Source organism: Saccostrea echinata, unplaced genomic scaffold (genome assembly GCF_033153115.1).
Source record: "Saccostrea echinata isolate AGI-Se365-2 ecotype Australia unplaced genomic scaffold, CSIRO_AGI_Sech_v1 ptg000029l, whole genome shotgun sequence".
Lineage (NCBI taxonomy): Eukaryota > Metazoa > Mollusca > Bivalvia > Ostreida > Ostreidae > Saccostrea > Saccostrea echinata.
The window spans coordinates 27,093,880-27,115,711 of NW_026889778.1; the positions used below are offsets into that span (position 1 = coordinate 27,093,880).

General features: G+C 34.3%; 2 protein-coding genes across 2 annotated transcripts in view; one reads left to right on the forward strand and one right to left on the reverse strand.

Moving 5' to 3' along the window:
• The window catches only part of LOC133195760 (uncharacterized protein K02A2.6-like), a 410,189-nt gene that overhangs the window by 229,683 nt on the left and 158,674 nt on the right, over positions 1–21,832 (forward strand). The window lies entirely within an intron of this gene.
• Positions 14,570–15,500, reverse strand: LOC133194687 (streptavidin-V2-like). Its single transcript, XM_061330591.1, has 2 exons — positions 15,437–15,500; positions 14,570–15,105 (listed from the first exon to the last, which is right to left on the reverse strand). The coding sequence occupies exon 2, from the start codon at positions 15,077–15,079 to the stop codon at positions 14,690–14,692; it is 390 nt and encodes a 129-aa protein (XP_061186575.1). The 5' UTR covers positions 15,080–15,105; positions 15,437–15,500; the 3' UTR covers positions 14,570–14,689.

The window sequence follows — 21,832 nt, forward strand, 5'->3', positions numbered from 1 at the left end:
TGTGATCGGATATGTTGAACTAATTATATAAACTTTAAATACTGAGTGGATCACTTTTCAGCAAGCATTTCCTTTTCTGAGACTTCCCTTTCTACAACTTTAGTAGTACAAGTCTGCTGTACCTGAGAAAACGTATCTTCAGGGGCCCAGAGGGGCAAAAAGTCTTTCATCTATAAATCTTTGACGAACAATTTGTTGTTATAATTTACTGAAGCAAAATTAATTAAGTGCATTATATTAATTATTGTTACAAATACAGTTCACTGATATATACATTTACATATGTTAATAAATAAACACTATTAAATAACGCCATTCTGCTGATATTCTGGGAACAAAATACAGGAGTACTTTCACTGGTTTCCCTCCGCCAAGTGTTAATCTGTACATCTTGATGGACAGGTTAGCGATACAGGTCAAGCTGTGGAAAAATGTTCTTTTTGTATATATCGCATTTCCCTTAATTTATATCGAGGTTTTTGCCTTTATATTTTGCATATCCTTGATATTTATCGAGTCTTTGTTTTTATATTTAGCATTTCTTTTATATATTTCGATTTTGCTTCTCGTATATTTCGTATTACCTTTAGACATTTCAACGTTTTCTTTTTATATTTCGTATATCCTTTATATCTAAAGGTTGGCACTAATGAGCGTCCTTAAGTGAGCATTAAACGAGGTTAGCCAATACGAAAAAAATGAAAATATAAATATTAATCAAAAAAATTGTCTCAGAAATCCTCTCGAAGCTTACTGTTTAGTTACACTGAAGAGGCATTTCCAATCTGAAACTTCAAACTTAAAGAAAATAAACGTTAACTTCATTTTTCCTGTGGCAAAGAGAACAGGTTAGGAGAACCTTATGTTTTCTATTCCAGGATAAGTCAGCATTACTACAATTCACAGCCTGGTACAATCTTAAAATCTGATGACGTCAAACTAAACATTGTTAATGGATACAATCCAACCAATAGAAAATGGGATATAGTCTTTACCTGGAATTACCTCGTAAAGAATATAGAAACAATGCTTACATCGGGACATATGTGAATGGAAAACAAGAAGTGGATATATATATATACTTGCACGTATTCTAGTGGCAATCTATTTATTTTGGCGTTTGGTTCAATTGCGGTGAAACTGAAAAAGGGCTATGAGGTTTGGTTACAAGTATTCTTGAAACAAGCTGTTTTCTTACATTAAAAGTACACCTTCTTTACAGGACATGAACTGATATCATTGCCCTTATCAAGTGTGCAGTCACAATGGAAACTAATGATTCACTAGAGGACAGCCAGATAGCCCATGTCCACACTTATCTTGGAAATCCTTGCCTAGGGTTACCTCTCTAGTGGTGCAAAACTCACAGAACATAAATAATTTAAAGGGAGGAGGCAGGGCACATTATCGACATAAATGGATATAAGAAGTGCTCATATGACCACTTCAGATATGTTTTTTTAAACATTTTCTACGTGTTCAGTTGAAGATTTTACTTTAAAGTGCTTGGAAACACGTAACACGTTGTTCCTCGCAAAAATGATAATAAACAATTTTATAAAATAAGTAGTGTACGGAAACATCTAGCACTTTTACAATATATTGCATCTCACTTACAGTTAAATAATCTTTAATGAATGTTAACATTGATAGTAATCACATTTTAAAACGATTCGATTTCAAAGAAAATGTGAAGGATTGTGTATAGCACGTTTCAAAGCTTTGCCAAAAGCACTCTCAAGTGTTGAAAAATATTACAATTCATTTCTAAAGCCATAAAATGATTTTTATTAATACATAATTGATTTAATTCTAGGTTATTCGGTAAATTGTAAGCCAAAAGAATTTCTTATGTCAAGAGTTAGCATTCCTTGTTGATGGAAGTACACTGTATTATTGCATGTACAATGAATTCAGTTCCTATTGTTGTGCAAACAAGGATGGGATTGGACCCTGCTGAAAGTGTCCTGATTGGTTGTAAAGGTTGACCAATAATCTTCTGAGTTTTTGAATACTGCTCTTATCCACTGAGTTCTGATTATACCATAAATGGCGTAGAATACCCCAGTCCAACTTGCAGTAGATCTAGCATCACGGTACTGATTTTTACGATGGTCGATATCAGCCTGTCTGAAATAAAATAACACGGCTTATAATTTTGTCTTTTGTACATGTACAAAATTATAGGTCGTGTAATTTTATTTTAGGCTTGCTGATAACGGCCATCGTATATTTTTATAGGATACAGACCATACCACGATATACTCTGTCTCCTTCACCAGTAGATACCTCCCTGCAAGGTCGTAATCTCGTTCAGCGTTTCCGACGGCGCTGTTATATTGACCTTGTATGCTTCCGTCTTTGCAGGTTATCACCATTTCTGACTGTAGCTGATTTCTCTATTTCCCAGACAAAGCACACAATCCTTGGATCTCTTGTGTCTGACAAAGTGCAGTTTCTGAATGAAAATCACTTGTACCATATCGTTTTAGTTAAACTCTTCCCAAACCTGTACGCTAATTTCGAAAAAAAAATATTAAACCATTTATACGTATTTACATTATATTTCTCTAGAATATATAATGACCACGCAAAAAAGACTAAACTAGAGGTACAGTGAGCACCGAGCACACAGAATGATAACCCCGCCTCCCGTATGATAATTATGTTTTGCTATGGGAGACACGAAACTTGTCCGATCAGGAATTAATATAGGAGGTGCACAAAGGCACTATATAATAAAGAATCTGTGAATTTATCATTAAATTTTATTCAGTAGTATAGGAGGAGTTGCAGATAAGAGATGGAAACCCCTCAATATTATAGAGTCCATGTTTTGCCATTGGAGATCCGAAATAATTGTCCGATCAGAAAGTAAAATAGGAGGTGCACAATTGCACTATGTAATAAAAAATCTGTGAAAGTATCATTAAATTTTATTCAGTAGTATAGGAGGAGTTGTGGATAAGAGATGGGTACCCCGAAACGTAATGGACAGACTGACGCACAGACAGACGAACGAACGGACGGACGGACCCCCCATCACTATATACTATATAAAAGAACAGTTATTATACATGAGCAACTGGAAAACATGAAGGACAACTTACCAGCACTTCTGGAGAAGGACTGCACAGGAATTACTGCACAAATCAACATAGGCAGAAAATGGTCAACAATTTCCATACTTTATCTAAAAATCATAGCAATATAAATACTATTAAAGCGATTATATTGACAGATTAAAAGCTGGAAGGTAAAAAAATTAATTGAAAAGTTTACCTATATTTTTTTTGACGCTTTAAAGCCTTGTCAGGATGATAAGTTATTTACAGAAAGAGTTTACAAAACAAAAGTATACTCAAAAACCTATTGAAATTTCTGACAGTTATTGAATTTAGAGGAGCAGAAGGAAATTCTGGTATAAAAAAATATAGTGTATGACTGCACTTGATTGTTAAATAGAGTATGACAGTACTAGTTTGTTAAATAGTGTATGACTGTACTGGATTGTTAAATAGTGTAAGACTATATTAGTTTGTTAAATAGTGTATGACTGTACTGGATTGTTAAATAGTGTAAGACTATATTAGTTTGTTAAATAGTGTAAGACTGTGCTAGTACTGGATTGTTAAATAGTGCATGACTGTACTTGTTTGTTAAACAGTGTATGACTGTACTAGTTTGTTAAATAGTGTATGACTGTACTAGTTTGTTAAAAAGTGTAAGATTGTATTAGTTAAAATTATTCCCTGGACTGTTTTATATAAAAATACTGTTAAATAGTGTTAGACTGTACTTGATTGTTAAATAGTGTATGACTGTACTGGATAGTTAAATAGTGCATGGCTGTACTGGATTGTTAGTGTCTGTCCTGTTTCAATCAAGATGACTGTGATTTTTAGTACATTGTACCTATATCATTTTGATATTTATTTCCAAATGTCTTTCAATTTCTTTATGGAAGTAATGGTCAGGTAAAAATACGTACAAAGGACTTGCTTATCAAGACCTTCAAAGAGAAGCTAATAAACTTAATAAACTTTTTCTTCCCCGATGGAATAGAGAACAGGTTAGGAATACCTGTGGCATTCTATTCCAGAATAAGTAAACATTTTTTCAATTCAAAACCAGGCACAATTATAATATTTGACGAAGTCAAGTTAAACTTCGGAAATGGATACAATCCGACTAATGGAAAATTTATAGCTTCATAAAGGACTGTACGTCATCAACTGGAATTAAGTCGTTATCACTGGTAATGCTCATATCGGGGCATTTGTAAATGTGTTTCGGTTCCCTAATTATTCCCGTTATTGTGGGAAACACTTTCTGTGGAAATACACAGTACAAGTAAAATAATACTCCCTGCAAAGCATTGGACTATAAAACGACAGATATGTTTTATTAATTGTAAATTTTATTTTATCATCAACTGTATATTTACCAAGTTCATCATTGTGACAAGGTCGGTAATTAGCGTTACCCCGAAATTCCTCGACATCTTACATTCCCAAGTTCACTTGCAGAAGGATAAAACGTACGCTCAACTAGGACCTCGGGTCACCCGCAAATAGTTCGTCATTTTGCGTAGTAATAAAACATTATATGAACTCTTCAGGCATTAAAGGCACAAAAGTAAATTCATCTGTATGAATATGGTGACCTCAGGTCACCCTATATTTTGATTGAATTTTATTTTAAAAAACAGTTTTCTCTGTCTTACTACAATACAATTATATTAATAACTTTATATATGTCTTTCTAATAGATTAGCAGAGACATGAAGGTAATGTTTTAAACATTAAAACATGACAACAAGTTGATGTCATAATTAAGGCTCGGTGTCGGACGTCCACCCCCCCCCCCCCCCTTTCACAAATGTTTCATTGCTTAACTTTATCAACAATACATGTATTATTATCAGCAGTTTGAGAACCAATGTATTTGTTACAGTCTTAAAAATTGCACACAGGGAAAACGAGACTTTTTCTTCATTCGTTCAGTCATAGACCTAAAGTGTTCAATTTAGGTCTATGGTTCAGTATTATCATCAGTCATCTATGATACTTAACTCTGCTTAACTAAAAGACAACGGAAAAAAATCAAGGCAAAAAGTATGAAAATAAGATTCTTTAAAAAGGTTAATTATTTCTTTCACTCTATAATTTCTCCTATCTTACATTTAAACAGAGTACACCAGTTATTTCATCATAACACAAATAAAGGTTATGTTATATCATAATACAAATAAAGGTTACCTCTGTTCCTATAGAAAAAAAAGAAAATCCACAGACTTTCAGAACTTTAAAGAGAATAAAATTAAGTCCAAATTTAGTTTTAATATCCTGAATTTGTTTTCAAATTAACTGATTTTCAACTACAAACATATAGTGAACAATTGAAATAAAAAAGTTGAGATACCAAACAGAGATTCATCTCAAAAATCCTATTAACAAAGGAATAGAGTATAAAAAACACATATCATTTAATACCAGAGATGAGTTCAGATGCATAGGAGGGATCATCCCTGGTCAAATCAAATTTATTGTCATAAGCCTGCTTGCATATGGAATGATAAAATAATGTGTCATATCAATGCGGAGGCCGGAGGTCATCAGGTATTGTATATCAATAAAGAGACAAGAGTGTGCAAAACAGTCACCAGATATCACCAATGTGGAGACCAGTGGTAAACTAATGTTTCATATCAAAACGGAGACTAGAGGTTACCTTATATTGTACATCAATAGGGAGACCTGAGGACACCCTCTATTGCACATCAAAACGGAGACCAGAGGCCACCTTATATTGTAAATCAATAGGTAGACCAGAAGTCACCTTTTATAGTACATCAATATGGAGACCAGTGGTCACCTTATATTATACATAATTAGGGAGACCAGAGGTCACTTATTTTGTACATCGATAGGGAGACCTGAGGTCACCTTTAATTGTACATCAATACGGACACAAAAGGACACCTTATATTGTACATAATTAGGGAGCCCAGAGGTAATCTTATATTGTATATCATTAGGGAGACCAGAGGTCACTTATTTTGTACATCAATACAGAGACCATAGGACACCTTATATTGTATATTATTAGGGAGACCAGAGGTCTATAGGAACAGAGGTAACTTTTATTTGTATTATATGAAGCAAAATTTATTTAAAATCTTTTACATGAAAAGAAGAAAACACTTGCTGTGGACTTCAGCTCGACATTTAGATATATCAACGACGTATTGTCGATTAACAATAGTTATTCCCATTCTTATGTCGACACGATATACTGTACGTGTACAAAATTTGGCATATTCAAAATCACTGGGTACAGAGTTGTTGGCGTAATCATGAATTAGCGCTACAAATGTTTGTGTCCTGTATTGTATTTAGAAATTATTTCTTAGCGGTATTCATAAATTAGAGTTGTCCACACCAAAGCCGCTAAAATATGAAGCCCGCTTTTTTAAGTACACATACAGTATCCCGGTGAGCTTGAAATAAAAGATACCACAGAGTCTGACACATTTGTTCTATATTTAGATCTTTTACTAGAAAAAGACGTTAATGGTTATCGAACAACAAAGCTTTATGATAAACGTGATGACTTTAACTTTTCAATCGTCAACTTCCCTTACTTATGCAGCAATTTATCTTTGTCACCTGCATATGGGGTGTATATCTCTCAGTTGATTCGATACGAAAGAGCATGCTCCACGTATGATCAATTTCTAAAACGAGTTAAGTAATTGACAAACAAGTTGATGAAGCAAGAATATCAGCAGTCTCGTTTAAAGTCATCATTTCGTAAGTTCTATAGTCGATACAATGACCTTGTCGGCTATTAAGTCAAATGCTGACTGACTTATTTCAAACTGATTGTTAGGCCATTATTCGCACACTGAGTTGTCCACGGATTTTCCCGTTTTTTCACGAACATGACAAGGAGCACACGGCGGGTGTGACCGGTCGGCATTGGATGCTCACTCCTCCATGGCACCTGATCCAACCTCTGATGTTTAGGAGGTCCGTGTTTGCTCCGCTTCTATTTTGTAATGCTTAATGTACTTTTGAGCTCGAATACTGTTCGATATCTCCACATGTTTCATAATCTTTATTTGTGTTATGATATAAAAGAACTGTTGCAATCTTTGTTTATGTAAGATATGAAAACATATAGAGTGAAAGAAGTATTTTTTTCTTCACATGATTAAGTGTTCAGAGGCTTATTTTCATACTTATTGCCTTTATTTTGTTTTTGAGTATCTTTTAGTTAAGCAGAGTCTAGTATCGTAGAAGCCTGATCCCTACATTCATATTAACTTTTTGTGATATCTGGTCTCCCTATAACACTGTAATATACAATATATGGAGACCTCTGGTCTCCGTATTCATTCACAACTTTACATGACCTCTGCATGGTCTCCTAATTATGTTTTATATAAGAGGACCTCTGGTCTTGCCATTTATATAATCTCTATGTGACCTCTGGTCTCTCTAAGGAACAGCATAAGGTGACCTCTGGTCTCCACAATGAAGTACAACATAATGTGACCTCTGGTCTGCCTATTGATGTACAATATTAGGTGACCCCTGGTCTCCCTATTGATGTACAATTTAAGGTGACCTTTGGAATCCCTTATGATGTACACTATAAGGTGACCTCTGGTCACCCTATTGATGTACAATATAAGGTGACCGCTGGTCTCCCTATTGATGTACAATATAAGGTGACCGCTGGTCTCCCTATTGATGTAAAATATAAGGGGACCTCTGGTTTCCCTATTGATGCACAATATAAGATGTCCTCTGGTCTCCCTACTGATGTAGGATATAAGGGGACCTTTGGTCTCCCTACTAATGTACAATATAAGGTGACCTCTGATCTCCCTATTGATGTAAAATAGAAGGTGTCCTCTGGTTTTCCTATTGATGTACAATGTAAGGTGTCTTCTGGTCTCCCTATAGATGTAGGATACAAGGGGACCTCTGGTCTCCCTTCTGATATAAGATATAAAGGGACCTTTGGTTTTCCTTATAATGTATAATGTAAGGTGACCTCTGGTCTCCCTACTGATGTACAATAAAAGGTGACCTCTGGTCTACCCATTGATGTAAATATAAGGTGTCTTCTGGTCTCCCTGTAGATGTAGGATATAAGGGGACCTCTGGTCTCCCTATTGATGTAGGATATAAGCGGACCTTTACTCTTAATAATAATGTACAACAATATAAGGTGACCTCTGGTTTCCCTATTGATGTACAATATAAGGGGACCTCTGGTCACCCTAATTAAGTACACAATATGGGGACCTCTGGTCTCCGTAATCATATTATACACAGCTTTATGTGATCAGTGGTCTGCAAGTGGTGAACAATATAGGGTGTCCTCTGGTCTCCCTAAAGATGTAGGACATAAGGGGACCTCTGATCTCCCTATTAATATAGGATATAAGGGGACCTCTGGTCTCCCTTTTTATGTACAATATAAGGTGCCTTCTGGTCTCCTTATAGATGTAGGATATAAGGGGACCTCTTGATTTCTTTTGATGTACAATACATTGTGATCTCTGGTCCCCCTAATGATGAAATATAAGGGGACCTATCCGTATTCACATAAATTTTAAGTTACCTCTGCTCCCCGCATAAAGAATATGGAAACATGAGGTTGTCTTATATTGTACATCAATAAGGATACCAGAGGTCAGACGAAGTGGTATATGAATCAGTAGACCAGAGGTAATCTTATATTGTTCATTATTAGGAAAACATGAAGTCACTTGAAGTTATAAAAAGACAATAATTTTTAAAAAATGTGGCATGTGAAGAATTATTTTTCAAATCCACTCCAAACAAAAATTGAGACCCTGATCTTTTTACAAGCAAACAATTTCACAATTTCTGATGATATTAGACAACTTTTGCTTCATATACAGTATATGTATCCCAGAAGCAATCGACAATGGGTCCATGTTTTTTAAGCTTATTATTTTGGAAAATTTTGGAAGTTTTGATTCGTTTATGAATTTGATAAGTGTAAATTCCAGGGAAAGGGGGAGGAGAACTTCAGCATCCATCCTCGCATGACAGTACATACATCTACTCTGTAAGATTAATATTAACCAGATGTTTACTAAAGTATTAAACTGATAAGGTCGCCCATTGAGGTATGACCTCAAAAGGGAGACCAAAGGACACCTAATATAATTTATTAAACAATAAATAATTATTATCTTTAAGGATCAGTGAAGAGTCCAAGCGGGGTGGGGGCAAGACCTACAATGTACCTCCTCCCCCTGCCTGTTAGATCTGCGAGTGCAGAGACAGGAGGTCGCCTACTCTGATATATTAATAAGGGGATCAGAGGTTAGGTACTGTGTTAAATAGATACTGTTGCCTTACATGGAATAATAATATCATTAGGGAGACCACAGGTCACCCTACGTAATCCATTGCTGTATAACTTATATTTTATATTTTATAATATTGCAGTCAATGTTGCTCCCCCTCCCCCGTATCTTTCCTCATATCAGATGATTATTCCTTTGACAAAAATAGATTTTCTGTTTGTTGTTTTACACTATAAAGGCTTCACAGTAGTGCGATTTATCCTATTTTCACTTTACGGTTGCAATGCACTACATTTTGTCGCGGAGTAAACAGGTTTGATAGTTGTGAACTGAGCTGGTGACCTAAGGTCCTATTTGAGCGTACGTTTTATCCTTCTGCAGTTCACTTTGTCGTGACGTCACAACAATCGAGCCCGATGCCAATATAAGCCAGTGCAAATCGATCGGCTGATCAGTTGACTTTTACAACTCATATCGCCAGAATGCTGGGAGTGAAAGTCGATGGGTAATTAATGTTGAAAATTACTTGATTTGTGAGATCTGATGAATTCATTAATAATAAGTAAGTTTTACTTTTTTTTAATTATTGTAAATTGTCCTGTGGGAGAAAATTAGTGGGAGGTGAAGTAACTCTCCCGTAACTGTGTTTGATATTGATACGATATTGCAAGGGACTCCCAGTATTTTTGGAAATACTTTTACACTTTTGTAAATCTATTTATGATTCCCTAAAACATAATTCTCCCATTTGAGAATATTTTATTCCCATTTCTAATTGGAAGAGAAGTAATATTTCTACGGGAGCAAGATACAGGGATAATCATTCAAAGAGATTGTACAAATTAAATACAAGCAATATTAAATTTTTATATATTTTAATCCTGACTCAGAGTTCTTTTGTCCAATATACAGAATTGGGAGACCCACAAGTTGCATAAGGGAGAAAACTCCTGAACGGCAATAGACGGACACCTAGAAGTCCTTACTTACACGTATTCTAATGGCAAACCACATAGTTAGGCTTCTGGTTCACTTGTGCCGAAACTAACAAAGGGCGATGAGGTGTGATTACAACTGAAAAGCAGAGTGATTGTAGAAAGAACATAAACTCGTCAACCAACTCAATAAAAAGCTGTCAACAGTTATCTCGTGGCGTAGTGGTTAGAGCGTTTGAGAGTCCGGAGTAAAGTGTTGATCCTTGCGTCGCAGGTTCGAATCCACTGTGTGACAGGAAAATCGGTCCTTCGGATGAGATCGCAGTAGGTGCTGGCACGCAAACGATCCCTCTTTGCTCAAAGGCTGTAAGTGCCGAGCACTGGTCTAAATTTGCAGCCCTCCACTGGCAAGTGGAGGCGTCTCAATATGAGCGAAAATTCTCGAAGGGACGTTAAACAAACAAACCGTTATTTCTCTCGAAAAAAAAAAAAATATCAGTCGGAAAATTGCAAATAATGATTAAAACAACATTATGGAGCAATTTTGACTGTTTTAGTCTAATGATTTATTATGTGTTCATATTCTTCTTCTCATTTTTATTATAGTTCTGCAAGGTATGACATAACTGGTGATGTAAATATACCAAACAATAAGAACAGTGAATCACTCATTTAAAGGATCCAAAATTTAGGGGACCCAAATATGCATTACGAATTCTATCGAAGATCTTGCTTGCTAATGGGTCAGAAAGAGGGAAGAAGAACTTAATATTTTGTCAGAATGGATAACAAGTAAATTGATTGATTGTATGTTGTTTAACGTCCCTCTCGAGAATTTTTCACTCATATGAAGACGCCACCACTTGCCGGTGGAGAGCTGCAAATTTTGTCCTATACTCTGCACTTACGGCCATTGAGCAGTGAGGGATCTTTTTCGTGCCAGCACCTACTGCGACACGGGACCTCGGTTTATACGGTCTCATCCGAAGGACCGGTCTCCACGTCCCACAGTGGGATTCGAACCCGCGACGTAAGGATCAACTCCTTACTTCGCGACTCTAGAGCAGACACTCTAACCACTGCGCCACGCGGGCGACGATAACAAGTATAAAATGTATAGTTTAATTTCGTATAACTTGTAAACGATTGAGAAGAAAATGCGCTGTCTCGCCCCTTGCCTTCGGTAATTCAGAAGTGACTAAAGAATTAGAAATTTGTACCAATTCAAGCTGACAAAACGTGTGGACAATTGTCACATTTACGGTGTTGTATAGTTTATTTGTCTTGTAAAGTATTTTAAATTCATTGTAATTATTGTGCTAACTTTGTTCCGTAGTATCTTTCAGTTATCCTATTCTGGACCTCTTATTCGAATACCCTTTATGGTACCTCTCCATTACCTGTATTTATTCACCTGAGTTTAGGCTTCCGCCCTTCTTAATAAAAACCGGCTTTCGGACACATAGCTGCACGGGCTCTGAATGACCAATTAACTCTTTTACTTGCAAAGTTTTGTGAAGTTAAAGTATTTCTAATTATAGTTACAAACACTGACTTCTGAGGTGAGTAACATGTTGAATTTACATTTTCTTCTCTGTTTTGACAACTTTACGGTCCTGGGATAACTAATTGTTATTTCAACGTATTTTAATTTTAGTTAGTTTTGTTTGAATGTTTGTTCGTTTGTATAGTTTTTATGTTCTATAAATATTTAAGGGAGTAGTATTAATTAATTGATAGTATCGGCTCTAGTATTTCAGTATTTAGTTTCATCATGATTCTAAACAGTTAAGTAACTATGTAAATAAAGTTACTATGTGTAAGTTTAAGTTACATGTAAAATAATGTAATTATTGGGTAAAAGCATTTAATACAAGTTCTGTAATGCAGCGCTGTGATGTTCACCATATTATTGTCCCATTTTTGTGTACGGTGGGTTATATGGGTCATAACTTGTATGTAGCTTTGTGTATAAATGTGTAACTTAATGTGTTTACTGTTGTTGTGTTATGTAGGTCCCGTTCCACATTCTACTTTGTATGGTGTATGGTGTACAGTGTATGGTGCACAGTGTACGGAGTATGGTGTAATGTAGAAATTCACCGTTGTGAAAAGGACGGACGAGAGCCAGAATACTATGTACAATTAATTAACTAGGTAAATGTGAAAACGTTTTGAGTTTTTATTATTTGGAAAACATTAGGGAAAGAACCTGCAACAAGTTTTTGTTTGTAAGGCTCTTTATTATAATTGTATTTCGGAGGAATTTAGATTTAATTCTACAAGTTGTAATCCAACTTAATTCATAATTCCCTAATTAAGGAAAGATTATTTACAATAATGTCAGATTTAAATGTCTTTTAATTAATATTCCTAACAACCAGACTGAATTTGAATTACCATAATTATGCTGTTTTTCAAAACTTTATAGACATACTTCCAAATTAGGATAAATGGCGGGCTGTAGCAAATATTTTACCAGTCCTCTTTTTTTGCTTAATGAAGGAGAAACTTCGGAATTATTGTGCAACAACGTATTTGAGAAGTGATCCTAATGAAATGCGGATACAAAAAACTCCAAAACTTTAAGAAAATTTAAAATCACAAAACTTTGCAAAAACAATAACAAATTTGAATCTACATTACCTGAGGATACTACTGTATTAATTTGACTAATCATGGCTTTGCTGTTCTTGAGATTTTTTTAAAAAGATTTGCCTATATATTCCCACATACAACTTTGATCCCCTGTTATGGCCCCACCATACCCCCAAGTGATTATGATTTGAAAAAAAGCTTGAATCTACACTATCCGAGGATGCTTAATTCTTTTTTAATATGACTAATTATGGATTTGCTGTTCTTGAGAAAAAGATTTTTAAAGATATTTCCTGTATATTCCTATGTAAAACTTTGATTGCCCATTGTTACCCCAATCCTTGCCCCGTGGGTCATGATTTGAACAAATTTGAATTTACACTTATCTAAGGATGTTTCAATATTAGTATGACCAATTATGACTTTACTCTTCTTGAGAAGAACATTTTTAAAGATTTTCCCTGTTTTCCTATGTAATACTTTAAATGCATGTTGTGGCCCCAACCTACCCCCGGGGTCATGATTTGAACAAACTTGAATCTACACTATGTCAGGAAGCTTTCACATAAGTTTCATCCTTTTTCATTTTTAAATGACCCCACCCAATATTTACTTTTTCTTAATGTTCTCCCATTGGAAGAGGGCGTGGCCCTTCATTTGAACAAAATTGAATTCCCCTATACTCAAAGATACTCTGTGCCAAGTTTGGTTGAAATTGGCCTTGTGGTTTTGAAAAAGAAAATGAAATTGTAAAAGGTTTACGACAACGACAGCGTCTGCTCTAGAGTCGCGAAGTAAGGAGTTGATCCTTACGTCGCGGGTTCGAATCACACTTGAGACGTGGAGACCGGTCCTTCAGATGAGACCGTATAAACCGAGGTCCCGTGTCGCAGTAGGTGCTGGCACGAAAAAGATCCCTCACTGCTCAATGGCCGTAAGTGCCGAGTATAGGACAAAATTTGCAGCTCTCCACCGGCAAGTGGTGGCGTCTCCATATAAGTGAAAAATTCTCGAGAGGGACGTTAAACAACATACAAACAAACAAACAAACGACAACGACGACGGCAGACAGACAGATAACGGATAAATTTTGATCAAGAAAGCTTACTTGAGCCTCCGGCTCACGTGAGCTAAAAAGATGAATAAAAGTAAATCCTTGACAACTGAAAATTTAAACGAATGAGGAGCGACACCATGCATGTAAAAAAAAATATGAAAATTAATAATGTTTACATTATGAAAATTATGAAAGCTTGTTCATCTCTTATATTCTCTTAATCAGAAATAAAGTCTTTTAAAACATTCAAAACCAAAATATGTCTTAAAATTCAACAAAAGAAATGACTTTCCATCTTACGTTTGTCGATAAATCATAAATCCTAATCGATCCTATATACTGGAGAAATCACAAATCATTAAACATGTTTATGATCTTAAAAAGTTGCATGTCTTTATCTAGTCACTTGTCAAAACTTTAACTTTTATAATTAGTAGTTGCACCTTTATATTTTATTGGGTCATATTCATATTAACAGTATATTATCTGTAAATAAACATTGCTATCATGTTACACACAGGTCCGCTTTCCTCGGAAGAACTTTTGTGATAATTACTCGAAGTACATATCAAAATTTTGCCAGATCGCTTCCAACGGCCAAGATCATAACTAACCACTGTAAACTGTTTAATTGTGTTTTATTTAGGAAGAAAATGACGAATCATGTTTTAATAGAATAAAATAATATCATACTTCATATATAGAGGCATAAAATGATCATTAATGTTGCATGCATTATTTTCATTTCACGTTGTTCTGTACACAAGGATGGGTTTGGACCCTACTGAATGTATCTTGATTGGTTGTAAAGGTCCTCCAGTAATCTTCCGGATCTTTGTATGACGCAAGTATCCACTGAGTCTTGATAGTACCTTCAGCGGCGTAGAACACTCCTGTCCAGCTTGCAATGGATTTAGCATCACGGTACTGATTTTTATAGGCAACAGACCATCCCACGATATACTCCGTTTCATTCACCTGCTGATACCTTCCTGCTAGTTCGTACTCTCGTTCAGCATTTCCGACGGCGCTGTTATATTGACCCTGTATGGTTCCTGTTTTGCAGGTTATAGTCATTACTGACTGTAGCTGATTTCGCCACGTCCCAGACAAGGCACACAGGCCTTTCATCTCTTTCGACTGGCAGTTTGCTGTTGCTTGAGAGAAAAAATGCTTCAAGGTAAACTCTTCCCATACTTATACATACATACATACATACAAACATATATATATATATATATATATATATATATATATATATATATATATATATATATATATATATATATATATATATATATATATATATATATATATATATATATATATATATATCTATTTATCTATATATAGTAATCTAGAATTATTGTCACAAAAGTAAAAACAAGGACTTGTCAAAAAAAGAATACCTATAAACTTTTAAGGCGAAGTAGCAAAGAATCGTTATCAGTAACAGTTACATACAGTTACACATTAATGAAAACCTACCAGCAATTCTGACCAAGGAAAATGCTGCACAAATCAACAAAGGCAGAAAAGTACCAACAATAGCCATACTGTATTAAAAAAATATATATGTAGTTTAGTTTATTGATATAAATTATGTTCAGGGAAAAACTGCTGGGAGATGTTTAAAAAGTCAGAAATTTGGAAATTTACCATACCTAATTCATTTAATGAGTAGTTATAATTGAGGCTATTTTTTTTAGTCATTTTCTCAACAAGTAATAAACTTTGGAATAAAATGGAAATTTCTTTTTCAAATTTTGTAAATGCTAATATCATACAGTCAAATTTTACATTATATGACATTATATTCCTGAAAATCCAAAACATCGGTTTATGTATATGTTTTCTAATCAAGACGTTATCTCTTGTGCATTTGAATAATTATAGCTAGCAATTTTTTTTTGAATAAAAAGTACATTTATCTTGTGATATTTAAGACTAAAACCTGCGAATGCCAAGAAATTAAAAAAAAATTTGAATTACCCTCTTTCCGGATAAAAAGTCTTGTACAGAAAAAAAAAATGTTTTAAAAGTTATAAGTTATAAAAGTTATAAACTTTCATTCAAATATTAAGCTCTAACAATGTAAATAATTAAGCGGCAATAATAATGGATTTCTGGCTTGAAAATAAGGGAAAACTGTTGGGAGGTAAAAATTTATAGCTTGAATAGAATCAACATGCATCAAATGTCTTTATAGACATTTTATTGAAGGGAAAATCCAAAAACAAAACAAAACATTTACATAACATATTCATATTAAACTCTTAAACAGTGTTTAGAAAGCAAATTGAAAGGTAAAATAATGCCAGCGAAACAAATTCTTGAAAATAAATAAAATTTAGACAACAACTAAACTTCAAGGATACATTTATCATTAAACGTTTGCAATAGCAAATTATTTACCTTTTCATCTGCTGGTTACTGTTTCACGTGTATCTTGTACCTTGGAGTGCTTTATATAGTAATTTATGATCACATGATACATACGTCACCTTTAATGGAAGACAAGTAGTTACAAGGAAATTGAAACTCATTTCATAGCTATACAAACGTGACAGGGAAATTAACTTTCGAAATATTTTATACTAACACTCCTATTTACATCCTACATTCCATATTTTTTGCAGTGTGTTCATTCTAACGATTAAATAATGCATTTCATACATGACACATCACTATGTGAATTCATTTACCGGAATTCTCTAAATAAATCCTTAAGATTTATAATGCCTTAGACGTGTATAGCTACATTACATAACTAACTAAATACGGCACTGTTTTTACATGTTTTGGAGTCTTTATTCAGTATTCTAACATATATTTTATTTTCCCCTTATAGCTACGATTTTTTTTATTTTCTTTCCTTCTTGCTTCTTCCTTGTCCACACTGCTTTTTTCCGATTGATTGATTGATTGTATGTTGTTTAACGTCCCTCTCGAGAATTTTTCACTTATATGGAGACGCCACCATTGCCGGTGGAGAGCTGCAAATTTTGTCCTATACTCGGCACTTATGGCCATTGAGCAGTAAGGGATCTTTTTCGTGCCAGCACCTACTGCGACACGGGACCTCGGTTTATACGGTCTCATCCGAAGGACCGGTCTCCACGTCCCACAGTGGGATTCGAACCCGCGACGTAAGGATCAACTCCTTACTTCGCGACTCTAGAGCAGACGCTCTAACTACTGCGCCACGCGGGCAACGCTTTTTTCCGAAGACCGAGCTTCAGATTTGCACATCTGTTCATATATATTTTACACTGGATAATCTTTAATCAAAGACTCACTATACAGAAAAAGAATGATATTTTCAATAAAAGAAAATCCTCAAAACTTGTTAACTCTAAATAAATCCCTACTATCCCAGATGGATGTGAGTTGAGTCTTGGGTCGAACGTGTTGGTTTGGAAAGTTCAGGATTCAAACAAGGACTAGCAGTAAAAGTTTAACAAATAAAGAAACATAGAAATAATATTCTCAATAATTGAATTTTTACTTTTACATTAAATCTTGGGTGATATCTAAATTTAACAAGATTTGTTTGTGAAACACTAATGCCCCTATGTAATGTAATTTTATGTTATGTTTGTTGGGGGGTCAGATTTCATAATACTTATTGAAGATACTCTTTGTACTGTCAATGTTTTCTAGTCTTTTCTGACCCCCATTATTTGTACAAGTTTAATATTTGTTATTTTTTTTATTAAATGACATGTTTTCAATTCAACCTGTCTGGTCAAAAAACAAGGAACATATATATATATATATATATATATATATATATATATATATATATATATATATATATATATATATATATATATATATATATATATATATATATATAAAGCATAAAGCACTAAAAACCAACAATACTGTATATTCTCTATTTCCTTTGTTTTTATGACTCCTTAACTTTTTTCTTTGTCCTGAGGAAGGGACAGGTCGTCCCGAAAATTTGACAATTATTATTGTTCGTGTAGTTGGTCATTTTTAGTGCTTTATATATATATATATATAACTTACATTTCTAAGAATTAAACGACATTCTTCATAAAATCACGTCAAACACGTGTGTTTGTAAACAGGGCACGAACTCTGTTATTGTTAGTGTTTCGCGGCTAGGATAAGGCTGTCCGTAATATATCAAACTGTTCCAACTGCAGCAACTTCTCTGAACTACCTAGATATGACATCATAATAGCATATGACGTTATTGCATACTTGAGCTGACATGACGGGGAAAGTGTCATGACTTTAATTTTAAGTTGTATTAGTTTTATTTCTCTCTCTTCTTTTCTTATAGATTTATAATAAGGTTCGGGGGCCCTCCCCGATGCTAAGAGTCTGTTCCTTAATTAATTAAGCCAAAAAAGGTCATAAGACGTATTCACTGGGGGGGGGGGGGGGATACATTCATAAAATAGCTTTATTTTGTGTAGTTATTTTATAGTGCAAAATAAATTAAGGAGGGGCTCAACTGCCAGGTTGGATTCATTTTATATGCTATTTTTAACAATTCATTCCTAACACCCTACATTGGCTCTATCTCGAAAATTTTGAGGATTGTGTTCCTAGTATCTCATTTGTCTGAGTAATGCTTACTTTTTACAAAGCTTACTCCAGCTTTCTGCACCACATGTGTTTCGAGCACGAGCTCGACTTCAAATTTCTGCAGTCAGAATTTGATGACAAGTTTTATAACTACAAATTATTTGGAGGTTGGCTCTAAATTTCTCTTTCGAGCTAGAGTTTGGGCTGAAGCTCGAGCCAAGTTTAAAACCTACTTACCAGAGTAAATATATTATTTTCAAGGGGTCAGAATTACCATGGTTCATATTTACAGAACATAAAATCCTTAAGTAGTATTTGGCGTTTGGTATTTTTGCAATTGTAACATAATACTTTATGTAATATTTTTTGTTTTGAACCATTAAAAAAATGCAGTATCGAATGTATTCAATAACCATTTTGGTTGATTAAATTGTAACATTTGTTTGTAATAGTTATTTCATTTTTGCACAACATTGTTTCCGCACTTCCTTTTCCATAGTCGCTGAAAGTTGTAGAAGTTCACCCAACCAAAAATGTCCATACTCATTATTTTTATTAGAAAATAATGAAATATGGAGATAACAAACAGTAATACAATTCGTAATTCCATTCAACGAATGCAAAAAAAAAATAAGAGCAAAACGGACCTCTAAAACATCAGAAGTGGGATCGGGTGCCATTGAGGAGTGAGCATCCCGTGCCGACCGCCCTGTGATCCTTGGCATGATCGGGAAATAACGGGGAAATCCGTAGACGATTACATATGTAAGTAATGACCTAACAATCTTAATGAAAAACCTGAGTATTTAACTGACTGATAGATTGTATTTGCATCCACCATAAATCTTGCAAAGTGATGACTTTAAACAAAATTGCTGATATTCTTGTTTTATCAACTTTTTTGTTTGGCAATAGCTTGCCCAGATTTAGTAATTATTCGTGCGTAGAGAATGCTATTGCGTATTGAACCATTTGGCCTGGGAGACATAAAACCCATATGCAGGTGATAAGACTATATTGCTACATAAGTAAGGGATGTTAATGATTGAAAAGTCGACTTAAACTCATAAAGCTTTGTCGTAAGTTTAATACTAATCCTTTTAACTATGTTTTTGATACCAGAAATAAAGATTACGTCATGCAGAACGTCACAAAGGTCAATGAAGATCAATATCAGGATCTTGATACAAATCAAAAAAGTAAATATCAACTTCATTTCTTTTTATTATGTTGAACATATTGGCTATATTACGAGAACGACTACGTAACAAAATTTTGTCTTCCTCAATAATAAAATGTTTTTTATTTTAATATTTTAACATTATTGCATTGTTTTCAATTCAACTGCAAAGTCTATATACATATTTATATTTTTGTCTTTTTACAGTAAACATTTTTAACTTGGAACATTTCAAGGGTACATTTTTCCTTGGAAATTGTTTGTTTTAAGGATATGATTGATAAACGATATATAATGAAAAACTGAATATTGCAAAACACACAAAAAATGTTCAAACATCCGTTGTTTAGTACTTGAAACAAGGCAACTGGCAATTTCGTTATATAAAGAGAAATACACACTTAGTCAGTGTTAATTTGTTTAATGTTAGTAGTGTTTATAGAAGCTGTATATATCAAATCTATTTTATTTCACAGGTGAATATCAAAATGTTTCGTGAAGATTGAATTAATGCCTGAAATCCACAGAGGGCCTTCATAAATGAATAAATAAGATAAAATCACCCGGTGACTAGGAAGAACAACCAGAGACAAGAAGGAGCTAAGAAGAGATTACATGTAGATGTATACATACATGTATCATAAGCAGACAATAGATTTGTTTGTTTGTTGTTTGTTGAACGTCATGTCGAGAATTTTACACTCATATAGAGATGCCACCACTTGCCCGTGGATCGCTGTAAATTTTGACTTATGCTCTACACGCAGGGTCATTGAGCAGTGAGGCATTTTTTTAGTGCTTACACCTACTGCGACATGATACCTCGGTTTATACAGTCTTATTCGAAGGACCGGTCACTTCGTCCTGCAGTGGATTTGAACCCGATACGTAAGGATCATATCCTTACTCCGCAATTCTAGAGCGGACACTTAACCACTGCGCCACGAGTAAGACGGATATAGTTATGAAATAGCATTTCCAAACTTATAATAATCAGTGAAGTTCAATAGTAAAAGTATTTCCTCGTAAGGTATTGGCTTTATTTTTAATTTATTTAATTTTTTGTTTTGGTTTTGTTTGTTTGTTTGGTTTTTTTTTTTTTTTGTTTTGTTTTTTTTTTTTTGTTTTGTCTTGTTTTTTTTTTTTTTGCGATAGAAAGGGATGTGCGATTATTTTCGGTATAGCATTATATACGTATCGTGATATAGAGGCTGAAATACCGACACATAGGTACATAATTCAGAAATTTGTTTATTAATTTGTTCTAAGAACGACATACTAGCAATCTCGCATGCTAAATGATGAATATTATGTAAATTAAAGAAAGAAAAAAAAGTTAAGCTATGTGTTTCCAGCATACCTTTAGGAAGAATTATGAATATATTATGAATATATATATTCAAAATCATTGTAAAAATTACTCATAAAATATGTGATCGTGATAATTTGGGGGGAATCGTGTTTTATCGCGATGCAGAATTTTTGGCAATACCCATCCCTAGTGATTATATACATTTTCCACAGTCTATAGGACTGTATTTTGCAATATTTTTATTCAGAACTGAACATGAAATAATGAAATAACGAACAGTATTCAAGCTCAAGCTTCCATTCAAACAATACAAACCGGAAGCATAGAATATACGAATCTCTAAAACAAAAAACATCAGAGATGAGGTCAGGTACCATAGAGGAGTAAGCATTCCCTTTAGAATGGGCACAACCGACCCGCCGTGTGCTCCTTTTCATGATCGGACTAACGGGAAAACAAACAGACGAGTCAGTGAGTAAAAAAGAGCTAGACGATTAGTATAAAATGTCGGCAAACATTCGATTTAACGATGAACAATATTTGCTGGAGTATCGACCATAGAACTTGCGAAATGATGAATTTAAAGGAGACTGTTTAAAAGTCACATAATGATTAGCTATCCCGAGCTGAAAGCTCATGTGAGATTTTCGGACCACATTCTGTCTGGCGTCTATCTGTAGCTGATCGTCCTTCTGTCTATTTGTTATCTTTTTGCATTTTTGACTTCTTGTAAAGAAACACTCGACCAATTTCTACCAAATATGCCACAAAGCATCCTTGAGTAAGAGAAAGTTTGTCCAAGGAAGGGACATGCCCTTTTCAAGGG